The 15542-nt window shown below is 44.7% G+C and overlaps 1 protein-coding gene across 1 annotated transcript; it reads left to right on the top strand.

Annotated features, from left to right (window-relative positions):
- Positions 1-564: 564 nt before the first annotated feature.
- Positions 565-15491, top strand: susd5 (sushi domain containing 5). Its single transcript, XM_055634654.1, has 5 exons — positions 565-769; positions 2956-3133; positions 8929-9044; positions 11799-11987; positions 13723-15491. Exons 1-5 carry the CDS (start codon positions 691-693, stop codon positions 14928-14930), a joined length of 1770 nt encoding a protein of 589 aa, XP_055490629.1. The 5' UTR covers positions 565-690; the 3' UTR covers positions 14931-15491.
- Positions 15492-15542: the final 51 nt, after the last annotated feature.

Consider the following 15542-nt stretch of genomic DNA (forward strand, 5'->3'; position numbering starts at 1 on the left):
ACCTTGTATTACGTCCTTGCTCCCCCCCCCCCCCCCCCCCCCCCCCCCCCCCAGGATCCTTGCTAACAAGCCTGCAAGAACATCATCCCAGTTTCACTTGCACAAGACCCACCTTCCCCAGAAGCAGCTCCAGTGTCCCACGAATCTTTTGTGTGCCTGACACACTGAAATTGTTGCCCTGATAACCAAAATATAATCCATGTGAATCGTATCTTGATGCTGATACCCAGTGCCAGGTTACTGTCCACGATGTGGTAAGCGTTATACTCTCTACCTTATACACTATATCCGGACACTGTGTACCCGATATGATGTCTTATGCCAATTATCTTGTAAGTGCAATTCTGTGTCCACCAGCCTCCAACATACACTGCAATGGTTAAACTGAGCGGGCATATACATCAGCTGAATCCTGTAGGTGACACCATGAATCAGATACTAAAATCAGTCTGTTGGAGGAACTGTCAGCGTCCCCACCCGCGCCGCCTGTTTGTTGACGCGCTGGTGCGACTTTTCACAGCAGCTCCTGTGGATAAAGCGGCCACCAGCCCGCCCCTCCCGCACTCCCTCTCCAGCCAGGCCAGCTCGTAGCTGCTTCCCTCCCTCCCTCCCTCCCTCTCTTGCCGCCCGTCTGCTTGCTGTGTGTGCCCGCCCGGGACTCGCTCTGTGCCGCCGGCTGGCCTCCTGTCGATGGCTCCATGCTCGCATTCGCTCCTCCTCAGAGTGGCTTGGCTTCTCCTGGTGAACGGCGCCGGGGTCCGAGCGCACGGTCAGTCCGCACCTACACCGCTGGGTTTGTGAGCGGCAAGCTCCTGCACCATAATGTGACAAGTTACACGGTATTTGGGAGGTGTTGGGTACTCGAGGCTCGGCTGGGTGAGAATGTTATTACATTCATGGTGTCAAAGCTCCCGGATCCCAGCGACTCACCGCGGGAAATTGCGCCTCTTTGCCGGCTCCGTGTCCGGTCGCTTCACTCTGTGTCTTTCGCCGTTCCCGGTCGTGTTGACCACCCCTTTTGTCCCTTGTCTAGAGGTGAATTCCCCGTGGGGCGCGCCGCGTCGTGTCGTGTCGTGTCGGCCATTTGGCCCATCGGGAGCGTTAACGATACACCCAACTAAGGTGGCGTTTTAAATGATTTCACTCTCGAGAATAACGGCAGCGACTCCAATCTCTGCACATCGCGGAACCGATTCCATCCCTGGGATCTATCCATCCGCAAAAAAAAAGCAAAACTGGCAACAGATGCTGGGTATCTGAAATTTTAAAAAAATCAGAAGATGCTGGAAACATTCAACAGGCTGGCCAGCATCTGTGGAGAGAGAAACATAGTTAATAGTTTAGGTAGAGATATTTAATAGTTAATAGAGTAAATAGTTTAGGTACTGTGGTGACCAAGGGTGTTGTGCCAGAAACGTTGACTCCGCTTCTCTCCCCACAGTCCTGCCCTCTCTCACTCACCCCGGCACCCAATCCAGACTTGTTGCTGTTTAATACAATCACAAAACGTACTAACATAGCCCAGAGTCCAGGAACATCGCGGCCAATTCTACTGCTTAAATCGGTTCTGTCCTCCCGCGACCTCAGGACGGGCGTGTCTCCAAACTCCAAACCCAATCCACGCCGAACAGAAATGAATCAGTTGAATCCTTTCCACCCACCCGCCCGAGTGTCACAGCACTCTGCTCTCGAATTAAGGCGAGCTACCTACCCATCGTTACCCGTGGACCCATAAATCTAGCTCCGATGATATATTCTCGCTGGTCTCTGCAAATCCTCATCTCCACCATGTCAACTCGTTAAATCCACACAGTTCGTTCAAAGCCTTCTTTAATGCAGGGCTACAACCTGGTGGCCAGCTATGTTGCCCATAACAATCCTTCATTCCCGAATTGTGCAGACGCGCCTTTCAGAAAACGCCTTTCCCCCGACTCAGTCTTAGTCTGAAAAAGGGTCTCAATCTGAAACGCCAGAGATGCTGCCTGATCCGCTGTTACTCCAGCTTTTTGTGTCTTTCTGTCTATTTTCAGAAAAGTTTGTATGTTAGTGTAAACCTCTGAAGTAGCGATTGATTTGGGAATATTTATTTTTGAATCTACTTGTGTTGAACACTTCCAAGCGTTTCTTAATATTTGAAAGGGATAATGAGATTAAATCGGTTTACGAAGAACTTGGGCGATTGCTAACCTGTTTTTCCACGCGCTAAAATAACCGAGCACAATAAAAGAACAAGTGCAGAAGGAACAGAGGGTCAGGCAGCATCTGTGGAGGGAATAGACGGCCGCAGTTTGCATTCGACCATTACATGTGCCTGCCAATTGAAAAACTTATACAGATTGTGTACTTGCTACTTTTTAGGCCGCAATTTCATTTTGAATCTTAAATGACAGAAAGCCCACTTTAACTGAGAGAGAACAAAATACGAGTGATGAGCTTCGTCTGTGAAATAGAAAGAACCATTTTCACAGCATCGTTCATCGCCATGGGATACCCCAAAGTTTAACAATGGGGGGAGTGCGCTTGATGTGTGTCAGCATCGCTACGATGTACTAATCGCCTCCTAAGGTCTCATGTTGTGCTTAAGAAAACCGCTGCGCTGTCACTTTCCGCGCGCCCGAGAGAACACAGTGCCTCCCCCCTCTGGGCTGCGCGCATTGTGAGTAGGACTTGAATCCACCACCTCTGAATCACAAACGTGACACAAGAACATAGTGAGGATGGACATGAGGGACTAGGATAATGCTGCAACGTTGGGCAGAGTTTGGAGATGGGCAGAGTGGCTGGAGATGGATTGTAGATGAGAAGAGGGATTGGCATTGGGCAGATGGATTGTAGATGGGCATATAGGTTGGGCAGAAAGACTGGAGGTGGGCAGAGGGGTTGGGGTTTGGGGATGATTCTCAGCCAGCCCATGGATGTGAAATGGGACACTACTTGTTGCTTTTCTCATCACAGGCAGAATGTTTGTACTACAACCGAAGAATGGGACCATGCAATGGGACATCTCTGCAGCCCAGGGACTGTGCGTGGAGCAGGGGGCACGCTTGGCCACAGCTGAAGAGCTGCAGAGAGCAGTGGATGAATGTGCATTCACAGAATGTACCTCAGGCTGGATTGCAGACAATCAAATCGGGTAAGGAAAAGTTGGTTGGCGAATAACTGGTGTTGGAGAAACACCAAGTCCAAGCAATGTGACAAGGATCTCTGGAGATCCAAGGGCTTGGAGTTCTAGTGAGTGTGAAGAGCTCCATTCTATCTACCACAGTGCAATGCATGAATGGTTAAGTGTCATGAGAATTGCAACCATCTTGAGCCAGAGATTGCCAAGTGTCTCGAGTTCCTTCTGAGATCGATCAACACAGAAACTGGTCTCCAGCCAATTTCATTCACCTCATTTGATATCAAGTGATGCACTAAAGGCTCTGGGACCAGATAACATCACTACTGTAGTCCAGGAGACTGGTGCTCCAGAATTACTTGCAACTCATCCACGTTCTTCCTGTACAGTTAAAATTGGTTCTATCCAACAATGTAAAACGTTGTAGAGAAATGTCTTGTTAACAACAAATCAGCTCAATCAGTCCACATTCAGTATCAGCAAAGTAATAAACAGTGCTATCAACCAGTGCCTTCTCACTAATAACCTGCTCACAGATGCCCAGTTTGTGTTTCACCAGGACCTCTCAGCTCCAGAACTCATCACAGTCTTGGTCAAAATGATGATCCGAGATCTAAGTTAAGGAGAGAGCGACTGCCCCTGACACCAAGGCAGCATTTGAAGAAGTATAGTATCAAGGTCCCTTGGTAAAATCATGGTCATCAAAGGTTGAAGTTATAATTGACACAGAAGTTGTGGGTTTCAGAGTCAGTTATTGCACCTTGAGAACATCACTGCAGTGTTGTTCAGGGCAGTGTTCTGTGCCCAAGCAGGCCCAGTCATCTTCAACAACATGATTGACATTTCTGCAGTCACAGGATCAAAGGTGTGGATGTTCCTTGATGATTGAACAATGTTCAATCCCACTCACAGCTCCTCAGCAAATGAAGCTGCCCGTGATATGGAATGGCCATGCATTAATGCATCACTGATGCATGGGATTGCTGCATTAATGCATCACCAGTGATGTGGGGTGCTCATACTCCCATGTACGAACAATGCATAGGATGTAATCTCCCGAAGATAGACACAAAAAGCTGGAGTGACTCAGCGGGACAGGCAGCATCTCTGGAGAGAAGGAATAGGTGATATTTTGGGGTTGAGACACTTCTTCAGACTGGTGTCTGAAATAACGAAGCAGAGTTGTGCACATTTGTTTAATAGAAGATACATTATGTCATTGTTCACATGAATAAAGTTGATCACTAGCTCTGGACTAGTAAGTGCCAAATGTATGGACAGTGACTGAATAGCCTCATGTTTCTTCAGTCTCAGCACAATGTTTTTCAGTGTCAACTCTTAACACTGTTGGATGAAAATCAGCAAAGTGATAATGTCCTCATCAGTATTTAGATCCTATCTGAAGATGTACTGTGATGACAGCACAAAATACCACTGCAATTTTTATTGCTCCATAAGCCGTTAAAGTGACTCACCAACATGTCAATGCCATCTCAGTTCTTCCAACATCGTGCCTATCATTGAGTCCTCAATCTTGGAATGTTATTTATGTAGTGAGAAATGAACTCATTTTTAGATTTAATAGGATGGGCAATGACGGAGAATGGTATCACATATCAACAATTTTGTCATTCGAATATCAGAAAAAAGTGGAATCAGATCCAACGCAGCGTGCATATCCAGTTTGCATTATTTACATGCTGTGTTTATGTAGGGAATAATCTTACCTTGCCAATAACATTTTAAATTAAATTTTGGTGGCAGGCTCACTCTTTACTTGAAAAACAAAAGTGACCTGTTATATTCTGCCAAGGCTGGAGAGATCTGATCAAAGATCTAAAACTGTGTCAAAGTTTTCTATTAAGCATTGAAAACTCTCATGGGAACAGATTTAGAAGCTGAATAACCCCCCAATTTCTTGAGAATATTTCAATGATTCCCTGGCCATCTGACAATATCTAGTTGTCAGATTGTGAACAGCTCTAAGATGTGTACATGTTTTGTGGGTCGGACCAATCTCTGATCATTCAGTCTCATTTCTCGGAAAATGTTAACAAAGGGTGAAGTTTCTTTGGTGTCAGAGGTCAGGTTTATTCTCATAGCGGGTCACAATATACTTCTCCTTAATCTTTATCTGCTTGTTTTGTTCATAACATTAATTCTGCCTTCTCTGGTGAATGACATTTCTTTCAATAGAAATACTGCTCCTTAATAATTCAATCAAAACTATTCTGGATTTTGAATTAAATTGTAAAGTTAGATCCGACAGAATTTCTTATAGTGAAGGTTCGAGTGTGTCAGTGAATTACATAGAAACATAGAAAATAGGTGCAGGAGGAGGCCATTCGGCCCTTCGAGCCAGCACTGCCATTCATTGTGATCATGGCTGATCATCCCCTATCAATAACCCGTGCCTGCCTTCTCCCCATATCCCTGGACTCCATTAGCCTCTAGAGCTCTCTAACTCTCTCTTAAATCCATCCAGTGACTTGGCCTCCACTGCCCTCTGAGGCAGGGAATTCCATAAATTCACAACTCTCTGGGTGAAAAAAGTTTTTTCTCACCTCAGTCTTAAATGATCTCCCCTTTATTCTAAGACTGTGGCCCCTGGTTCTGGACTCGCCCATCATTGGGAACATTTTTCCTGCATCTAGCTTGTACAGTCCTTTTATAATTTTATATGTTTCTATAAGATATCCCCTCATCCTTCTAAACTCCAGTGAATACAAGCCTAGTCTTTTCAATCTTTCCTCCTATGACAGTCCCGCCATCCCAGGAATTAGTCTGATGGACATTTCACCTCTGTTAGTTGTGTCAGATCTGAATAGTTGAATAGTTTCGTCTAAAGAAATGTACAAATAGCTCAATCTGACTCAATCTGTGGATGGTAAACATGTTCACTGAGCCTGCAGCAGAGAACATGTTTGGAGGGTGAAAATTAAGACTTGGCTAGCGGTGAACCTGGAAGGAGCAGCTGTAGTTGAGTGGCTGTGCAGAAGCAGATACAAGGCAGAAAAGTAAGCTCTATTTCTGTCCTGACCTGCCTCTGCAGCCTCTGTGGGATAAGGAGATTGCAGATTTAATCTCTGGAAGTTCATGACCTTCACCCATAACCCCCCCCCCCCCCACCCCAATTAGGGAAAGTACCTTGAATCATCTCCCACCTGATTTGGAACCAGTGACTCACACCAATGCTCCCTCCACAAAACACTCAGCGACATCACTACTTGAGCAATCTCCCACTTCCCTCCCCTCGACACACTTCAACGTATCTGCCAGATTTCCTGCCAAGTTCTGGTGGGAAGCCATGAGATACAACAAGGAAACTATTTCCCATCACTTGGAATAGTCTTAAAATGTTCCCGAATTAAGGATTAGCCCCTTGGACTTGCTGCGTGCAATTCTAGGTGTAAATATTTTTGTTGTTTAGCACTTCTATTGGTCTCATATAATAATAGTGTTCGACTGATGTGGATACATCATCCAGCAGGATAATGAATGCTTTCTAAATATGGGGACCAGGCGGATGCATGGTTGAGTGGCGCAGTCATGCAGCAAGCAGGGCTACTCACTTATGGCTCCATTGACTTGGCTTTGATCCTGACTTCCTGTTGGTGTCCGGGTGAAGCTAGTACGTTCCCCCAGTGATGGCGTGTGTTTCCTCCTGGTGTTCAATTTACCTCACTTGTTGCACAGATTTGCTAGGAGGTTAAATGTCCCTGTAAATTATCCCCACAGAAGGAAGGGGGGGGGGGGGGGGGGGGGGGGGGGGAGGGAATAGGGAGCGCCACAGGTGACAGAGCATAAAGTTATGTGCGTACTAAGAAATAAGAAAAAGGAAATGAGATTTTTCTGCTCGGAGCCAGCATGAGGCTCATGGGCCAAATGGCCCCATTTTTATAGTGTAATAATTTAATTAAGAGGAAGCAATAATGAAAGTTAGAAGGTGAGACAGTTGGGGATGCAAAGTCATGTCACCAGCCTTCTTGGAAAATATTCAAGACAATTTTGTGCCCAAACTGGAATTTTGTTTCTCACCTAAGGCAAGTTTCTGGGATCTATATTTTTCTTTATGTAGTCATGTCAATGTCTCTACAGCTAGGTAAGGAAGAATCCAAGCATAATGAATATTTTGTTCCACTTCTCCAAGTTTCTATTAAATCGTCACTAGACAAATCCCAGAGGAATCTTTACTTAACTCTCAGTGGGGTGGCTACATAGGGAAGAGTGGCAAGGCACCAACTTCTTTATAGGATACTTTATTTATGGAAGAATATACAGGCACTGGAAGCAATCCAGAAGAGATTTACTAGGCTGATTCCTGAGAGGGTTGTTGGATCACAAGTGGTTAAAGAAATTAGATCTATATCTTTGGAATTTAGGGGAATTAGATTTTATTCCCCTATCTGTAAATTATTTAGTCATATAAGATGCCACATGAACTTCACATGATGGATGCCAATATATTTCTATTAGGAATGAGTCTTAGACAAGGGGACATGGTTAAAGGATTGGGGGTGGACATCTAAGAGTATGTAGGAACTTCTCACAGATTGATGAACCTCTGGGATTTTATGCTGCAGAAGATCATGGAACATACGTCATTAGAAGTATTTAATGCGGAAGTTTTGAAAGATTAGGGAATTTACAGTCATAGGCAATTGACACTGAAGCAGAGTCTTGGGGCAGATAAAATGAGTGGTGGGGCAGGCTTGAGTGGCTGATTGGTCTTCCCTGTTCTATTTCCTTACATTCTTATGCTTTTAGGATTTCAGTGGAGCCTCATTATGGAAAGTCGTCAGGTCAAGTGAAGAAAACATTATAGACAATAGACAATAGGTGCAGGAGTGGGCCATTCAGCCCTTCGAGCCAGCAGCGCCATTCAATGTGATCATGGCTGATCATCCCCAATCAGTACCCCGTTCTTGCCTTCTCCCAATATCTCCTGACTCCACTATCTTTAAGAGCCCTATCTAGCTCTCTCTTGAAAGCATCCAGAGATGCAGCCTTCACCACCCTCCGAGGCAGAGAATTCCACAGACTCACAACTCTCTGTGTGAAAAAACGTCTCCTCATCTCCGTTCCAAATGGCTTAACCCTTCCTCTTAAACCCTTATTTTTGTGGCCCCTGGCTCTGGACTCCCCAACATCGGGAACATGTTTCCTGCCTCTGGTATGTCCAAACTCTTTATAATCTTATATGTTTCAATAAGATCCCCTCTCATCCATTGCATGAACTGGGGTGAAAATAGAATATTCTGCAAAGAAAGACAGAAAATGCTGGAAATATTCACTGTCAGGTTGTATCAGGTTGTTTGCTGAAGACTCTTCATCTAGAAACACTAGCTCTGTTTCTCTTCCCACAGAAGTGGCCTGAGACACTAAGTACTTTCAGCATTTTCTATTTTCTATGTTATATTTCCAGCATCTGCAGTTTTCATGATTTTCACATTCTAGACACACTTGTGTAGCAAGCATCTTTTTACAAGAGGAGTTAATGGTTTGGATCCAAGAGTTTTTGTCCGGAATGGTGTCAAGTCCATGCACATATTTACTAAGAAATGGAAAAAGGTCATTTGGCCCATTGGCTTCATACCAATTGTCTGATTCCCATTTTACAGCAGCCAATTAACTTTGCAGCACGACTTGGGGATGTAGGAAGGACTCAATTAGTTCAAGCCTGGTTGCGACTGTTAAAGATAGCTTAATTTTTTTTTAAAAAACATAGTTGAATGCAAATTGTAACAATGTGTAACTGGTTCAAAGTGTAACAAATCACTGAGGAAATACATTAATTCTGTTTCATTCAGATCGACTGTATGCAGTGACATGGGCTTTGGCCAACAAGATAGACAAAATATCCATGTGAAAACTGAATCAGCTTCCTCAGGTGGTCGATACGATTCCTTCTGCATTAAAGACCAAGGTTAGCGTTGTATTTAACGTGGGAACAACCTCTAGTGCTTCTGGAGTTGTTTCAAACCATATATTTTAATGAAAAGGATTTACAAATGAATATCTTTGATGAGTGTGTTTATATTGAAATGGACAGAGGTAATAGAGAACATGAAAAGCAAGTTTAGGTTGTTCTGAGCAATGCTGGGAGCACAGAACCTGTGTTGGATAGGATTTAGATAGAGCCTCAGTGTTTGCAAGGCTGATGAGTCTAGAACTGTTTAGAAATGAGTAAAAAATTGAGAGAAAATGTGCAGTTGGGATACTATACTGATGCTTCGTTATTTATTGGAAATGGTGAGAAAGGTCTAAAAATAAAATTACATCAAGCAAAAAGTTTGCTATGAAATAAAGTAGGTCCTGCTTTTACTCTGAACATCTCATTGATAGCTAACCTGAGAATTGGGCTTTTGCTATGGAATGTACTGAGCCTCTCTGTGGATGCGGGACTAGGCCTCTGGAGGGGCAATTAGCTACAACGAGGCTTCAGGTGTGCAAACAGGCTGTTTTCACTTGCATTTAGGAGACTGGGTTCAATCACGGTTTTTCAATGCGCAAAGATTTGAAATGGCAGGTGCAGTCGGAACAATAGAGAAGGGAATATACAAGGTTTTGGATTGCAGCTGATTCAAGGATCATGAGAACTAGACAGAAAAATGGAGCTGAGGCCAGGATCAGATCAGCTATGATCTTACTGAGTAGAGGAGCAGTTTGAGGGGTTATTCAACTCAGTTTCTAACATTCTTGTTTATCACATCCATCTCAGTGTAATGTGCTGGGAGGGATTGAGAATGGGCTGCTGGTGTGAGGGGTTGGGGGAGTGGTGGGTATATCATAAGCTTAGAGCCAGGCTGCTTGGGAGTGAAATATGAATGCAATTGGCCACAGCAAGGCCTTTGGGCAGGTAGTTGACTGGGAGCTAGAAGAAGGAGCCACTGGGACCCATCTCAATGGAGGAGAAGTCCATGTCCACTCCACCATCTGCTGTGAAGTGAAGGAAAAGTAGAGGAATCTGCCCCTCACTCAGTATGGAGTTAGGCTGACCTCCTCTAATGCAGCAATGAGCGTCAAATGAAATTGGGTAAAGATCAGCTGTGACTTGGAGTGATCATGAGACTAGGAAGCAGAGGATAGCTGTAACCCTTATCTTCTTGGGGGAAAACTGGCAAAGCACACATGTGTGACTTTGTATTTGAGATAATGCCAGTTCATACATCTCACAATATAGTTTGAGAGCTGGACAATTAAGCATCAGTTTCAGGGGAAGCAGGGTTAATAAAAGCTAATTGTTCTGTTAACTGCCAGCAATGAAGTTGAAGCTGCAACATGAAGCTTTGGTGCTGATGTCATTTTACCACTAGACATGATGTCTGACACTGAAATCATTTTGCCACTAGAAAATATGTAATCAGCAGAATAACACTTTTGCTAAAAAACATGAGAAGATAAATTTCCTGACACTTGGACGTGGATAGAAGCAGAAGCCCTTAGAATATTGTGTACAGTTCTGATTGCCACAGCACAGAAAGGAGGCACTAACTGCACTGCAAACCTAAAACATCATGTCTTTGTAAAGGTTTGCAAAGAAAGATGGCAGATGGAGTTTAATGCTGATAAGTGTGAGGTGCTTCATCTTGGCAGGACAAATCAAAATAGGACGTACATGGTAAATGGTAGGGAATTGAAGAATGTAGGTGAACAGAGGGATCTGGGAATAACTGTGCACAGTTCCCTGAAAGTGGAATCTCATGTAGATAGGGTGGTAAAGAAAGCTTTTGGTGTGCTGGCCTTTATAAATCAGAGCATTGAGTATAGAAGTTGGGATGTAATGTTAAAATTGTACAAGGCATTGGTGAGGCCAATTCTGGAGTATGGTGTACAATTTTGGTCGCCTAATTATAGGAAGGATGTCAACAAAATAGAGAGAGTACAGAGGAGATTTACTAGAATGTTGCCTGGGTTTCAGCAACTAAGTTACAGAGAAAGGTTGAACAAGTTAGGGCTTTATTCTTTGGAGCGCAGAAGGTTAAGGGGGGACTTGATAGAGGTTTTTAAAATGATGAGAGGGATAGACAGAGTTGACGTGGAAAAGCTTTTCCCACTGAGAGTAGGGAAGATTCAAACAAGGGGACATGACTTGAGAATTAAGGGACTGAAGTTTAGGGGTAACATGAGGGGGAACTTCTTTACTCAGAGAGTGGTAGCTGTGTGGAATGAGCTTCCAGTGAAGGTGGTGGAGGCAGGTTCGCTTTTATCATTTAAAAATAAAGTGGATAGTTATATGGATGGGAAGAGAATGGAGGGTTATGGTCTGAGCGCAGGTATATGGGACTAGGGGAGATTATGTGTTCGGCACGGACTAGAAGGGTCGAGATGGCCTGTTTCCGTGCTGTAATTGTTATATGGTTATTTCATTCAAGGTCAAATTATTTATAATCCTTTGTATGACTTCCCTGTGCAGTGTTTAATTCACTGTTACTTACTTCACTGTTTAATTGAGATATCTGAGACTCTGACATGCATTTACCATTTAGTAGGGAACAGCATGACTGACGTTCTTAACCACTGATAAAACTATAGGGTATGGACCAGTCACTAATTTGAGGTGTTGAAGCACCATAATAGATAACATTCCCAAAGACGGGTGGGTAAAATCTGAGGATGGGACAAAAGTGACCTGTGTGTGTTTTATTATTGTATAATAATGTTCTCGCTTTATCTGCAGGTAGTCCCTGTGGAGACCCTCCCTCCTTTCCCAATACTGTACTCCAGGGTTACTCTGGGACTGAAATGGGTGATGAGCTGCTGTACATCTGCGCCCAGGGCTACATCATGGCCAATGGAGAGAATGCCTTCAGCTTGCTGTGTGATAGCTGTGGAGAGTGGTACGGCTTTGTCCAAGCCTGTGTAAAAGGTGAGAGATGGCCTAACACTCAAAAATTAATCCAGGGTGGCCAGTGTTGCTTTGTTGTGCTCTCCACTCCAAGAGGTGTAGTGTGTTGGCTCTCCTCCAGGCTGCAGCATCACAACACATCACAATAGTATGGTGTAACAGTTTCTCACGGTGTATCATCATGGTTCACACCATGCCAGTGAGTATCCCGGTTTATTCACCCAGATATCACCCTGTCACCATATATTGTCAGATATCAACTTGTTCCAGTGGATTACAAAATATCACCATGTCACTGTGTATTATTACCAACTATCACATGTCACGCTGTCTTATCAGATATTCCATCATTGTATATTACCATATATTACATGTCCCAGTGTATCAGCAGATATCACCATGCCACGTGTATCAGCAGATATCACCATGTCATGGTATATCTACCAGATATTATCATGTACAGGAGTGAACCAAGTTTCAATTCATCGGTTTTTGCTGAAAGATCGTGGATCAGAACTATTAACCCTGCTTCACAGATGCTGCCTGATTTGCTGATTAGTTTTGTTATTCCTTTTTTTTTGATATTGGTGCCTGACTTCAATTTCTGGTGATCCATGATCCTTGGCCCTACCAAGATCAGGTGGATCTGCAGAGGCTGACCAGAAAGTGAGGACCAGGTCAGTACCAGTGAGACTGTGACACCCCTTGCCAGAGTAAGTTATTTTTTGTTGGAGCACACTCTGTAACTCTGATGGCCAGGGTATGAGTCCAGAGCAGGGAAGACCAGCAGCAGCCCGGTACCTTTACTGACCCTCTGAACTCACCAGTTCCAGTAAGTTAGTGTTGCCTGTACAGTGGTGGCGCAGTGGTAGAGTTGCTGCCTTACATTGCCAGAGTCCTAAACTTGATCCTGACTACAGGTGCTGTCTGTACGAAGTTTGTATGTTACCCCGGGTGCTCCGGTTTCTTCCCACACTGCAAAGACGTACAGGTTTGTAGGTTAATTGGCTTTGTTAAAGATTGTAAATTGTTCCTAGTGTGTAGGATAGTGCTAGTTTACGAGTATCATTGATCGGCACGGACTCGGTGGGCCGAAGGGCCTATTTCTGTGCTGTATCTCTAAACAAGAAAAATGATGTGGAGAACAATGGATGTAGTTAGTATCTGAGGGAGCATGGGTGGAGCCTGACATTGGTTCAGTAATATTTGGAGTCAAGTGGTGATGGGTGGAGTGGAGTAATTGGATGGGAGATGTGGGATGGAGGTGCAGGTATGGAGAGGTTAGGGTCTTTGACAAGGGGCATGGGCCTGTTCTGATTACCAGTGGAGGAAAAACTCAAACACTGCAAATTCTCTCTCTCCTCAGTAATCCAAGCCCCATTCAAATTTCAGTGACCACTGGGTTGAGGATTGCTAGTTGCAGCTGTGGGAAGCAATTGGGTGACTTTGGGTGCAGTCTGCACTGAGTTTGTCGGTTCTCCCTGAGCCTGTGTGAGTTTTCTCCGGGAGCTCTGGCTTGTTACCACATTCCATTTGTAGGTTAATTGGCTTCTGTAAATTGTCCCGAGTAGGATAGAAGTTGTATTTGGGTGACCACTTGTCTGCGTCGACTTAGTAAGATGAAGGGCCTATTTCCACACTTAATCGCTAAACTAACTACCTGTAATTTGTTAACCTTCCACATTCCATAAAAAACTGTTTTCAATCACGAAATGTTCAATGCAATGTTCAATCGAGGAAGTTGCTTGTTTTCCAGACGAAGCTGAGGGCCATATTGACTATGAAGACAAGTTCTCCAATGAAGACTCCCTATCATTTTCAGACCCTGCTGAGGAGCAAGGAAAAGAAGAAGTGAAAGCTCCAGATGATGGATTAGATGAGACGGCTGATGGCTCTATAGGAGAAGGCAGCAGAGAAACCATGCGCCCAAATGAGTCCCCGGTCTCTTTACTCAGTCAGAAGCAACTGTTTTGGTTCCCCTCAGAAGCATTCCCTGGTGTTGAGCAGCTCAACCTCAGGAAAGCAGATGTGGAGTCAAAAATGTTAACCCCTGCAAGCAATAATCAAATTGCAGTGAAGACTGAAGACGAAGGAGAGCGAACAGGGCAAGGTGAAGAGGTGCCCATTGGACCTTCCATTGTGCAGAATGAGACTAAAGTTACCAAGGAAACCATTGCTGGGACAAACAAGTCTTGGGTGGATGGTTACCCTGGTGTATCAGACACGGTGGAAGAGAAGATTGATGGGTCCATGGAAGCACAAGTGGAAGCTCCCGACACCACAGACCATGTAAACCAGGTGGAGATCAGCAGGACAGGCACACCAAGCAGCACTTTGGCCAATCATCACACTCAGCCCATGACCGCACCAACTGGGCTGCCAGTTATAGACAGTAAACAAGTGGATATTGTGCAGACGTTGGCCCCTGAAGATGCCAGTGTCAGTAGAGGTGCTGAGCTCGACACAACAACTTCACTGGGCACATTGTCCAAAATGCCATGGAAATCCTCTGATGTACTTACCGAACCCTCGCTGCCTCCCACAGACACTGGAGAAACAGTCAGTGAAGGGCTCTACCCTGCAGAGCAAGCCCCAGTGTCCACAGCAGTGGCTGGGCTTACAACTCACTACACTGCAGTCACGGCTGAAGCAAGTGCTCAGACTTTGATAGATTTGTCAGACCTCGACATGTTTGATGACTTCACCAAAAGGGGGACCTTCAGTGATGGGTTTGAGGCCAAGCTGCTGCCGACAGTCAGGAGTTGCCGAGGCCAGGAGTGTTCCAGCTCCAACCATGGCCCCATGATAGCCACCATTGTTACAGTGGTCAGTCTGCTGAGCCTGGCTGTAATCCTGGCCGCCTGGTGTTATAAACACAGGCACCAGAAGACATCTGTGTATGAGCTGAATGGAAAGGGACACATGAGATGCGGTGAGCGCATTGAAATGCAGCAGAGAGTGTAAGTGGAGGTCTGCTCGTGGAGGGAGGATCGACAGCCGCAGACACATTCACAGCCGGCATCTCGCATTGCAACATTGCACAAATTGACTTATTTCTAAAGGTGCTTTAAATAATCAATGTTACATGGAAGTATAATTGAAATATGTGAACGCTGATCAGTCAAACATACACTGCAACTGGAGAGGTCAAGTGGTGGACCCTCTCTCTCTCTCTCTCTGTAGAGGTACCCTCACTGGGTTCAGTGTTGGGGGTGCTAGGTATCAGCTCAGACACCCATGTAGGAATCTGGTAAAAGGGAGGGTGCAGGAGGGATAAACCTAAAGTGGCCACTGCCAGGAACATGGAACAAAATGTAAATATTTCTATTGATGTTCTGCCAACTTGCAATACCCCAATAACTATCAAGCTTTTCTTCTGAGAGCAAAGCAACATGACCCCTCACTGTCTCTGACAAACATAAGAGCAACATTAAGTGAATGTTTCCTTGCAGCAGTGCTAGCAAAGGTTTCATGCCACTATAATCCTGCCACACAAAGCATAGACTTTCCTGGAGTTTCCAGAATTTACTGCATTTTCATATACACCCAACTTTTATTCAAGGATATTGCACTGCT

Source organism: Leucoraja erinacea, chromosome 4 (assembly GCF_028641065.1).
Source record: "Leucoraja erinacea ecotype New England chromosome 4, Leri_hhj_1, whole genome shotgun sequence".
Lineage (NCBI taxonomy): Eukaryota > Metazoa > Chordata > Chondrichthyes > Rajiformes > Rajidae > Leucoraja > Leucoraja erinaceus.

Coding starts and splice junctions, on each gene's coding strand:
- susd5 (XM_055634654.1), top strand. CDS start 691: ATGGCTCCATGCTCGCATTCGCTCCTCCTCAGAGTGGCTTGGCTTCTC. Junction 3,134..8,928: donor ATTGCAGACAATCAAATCGG/GTAAGGAAAAGT, acceptor TGTTTCATTCAG/ATCGACTGTATGCAGTGACA. Junction 11,988..13,722: donor TGTCCAAGCCTGTGTAAAAG/GTGAGAGATGGC, acceptor CTTGTTTTCCAG/ACGAAGCTGAGGGCCATATT.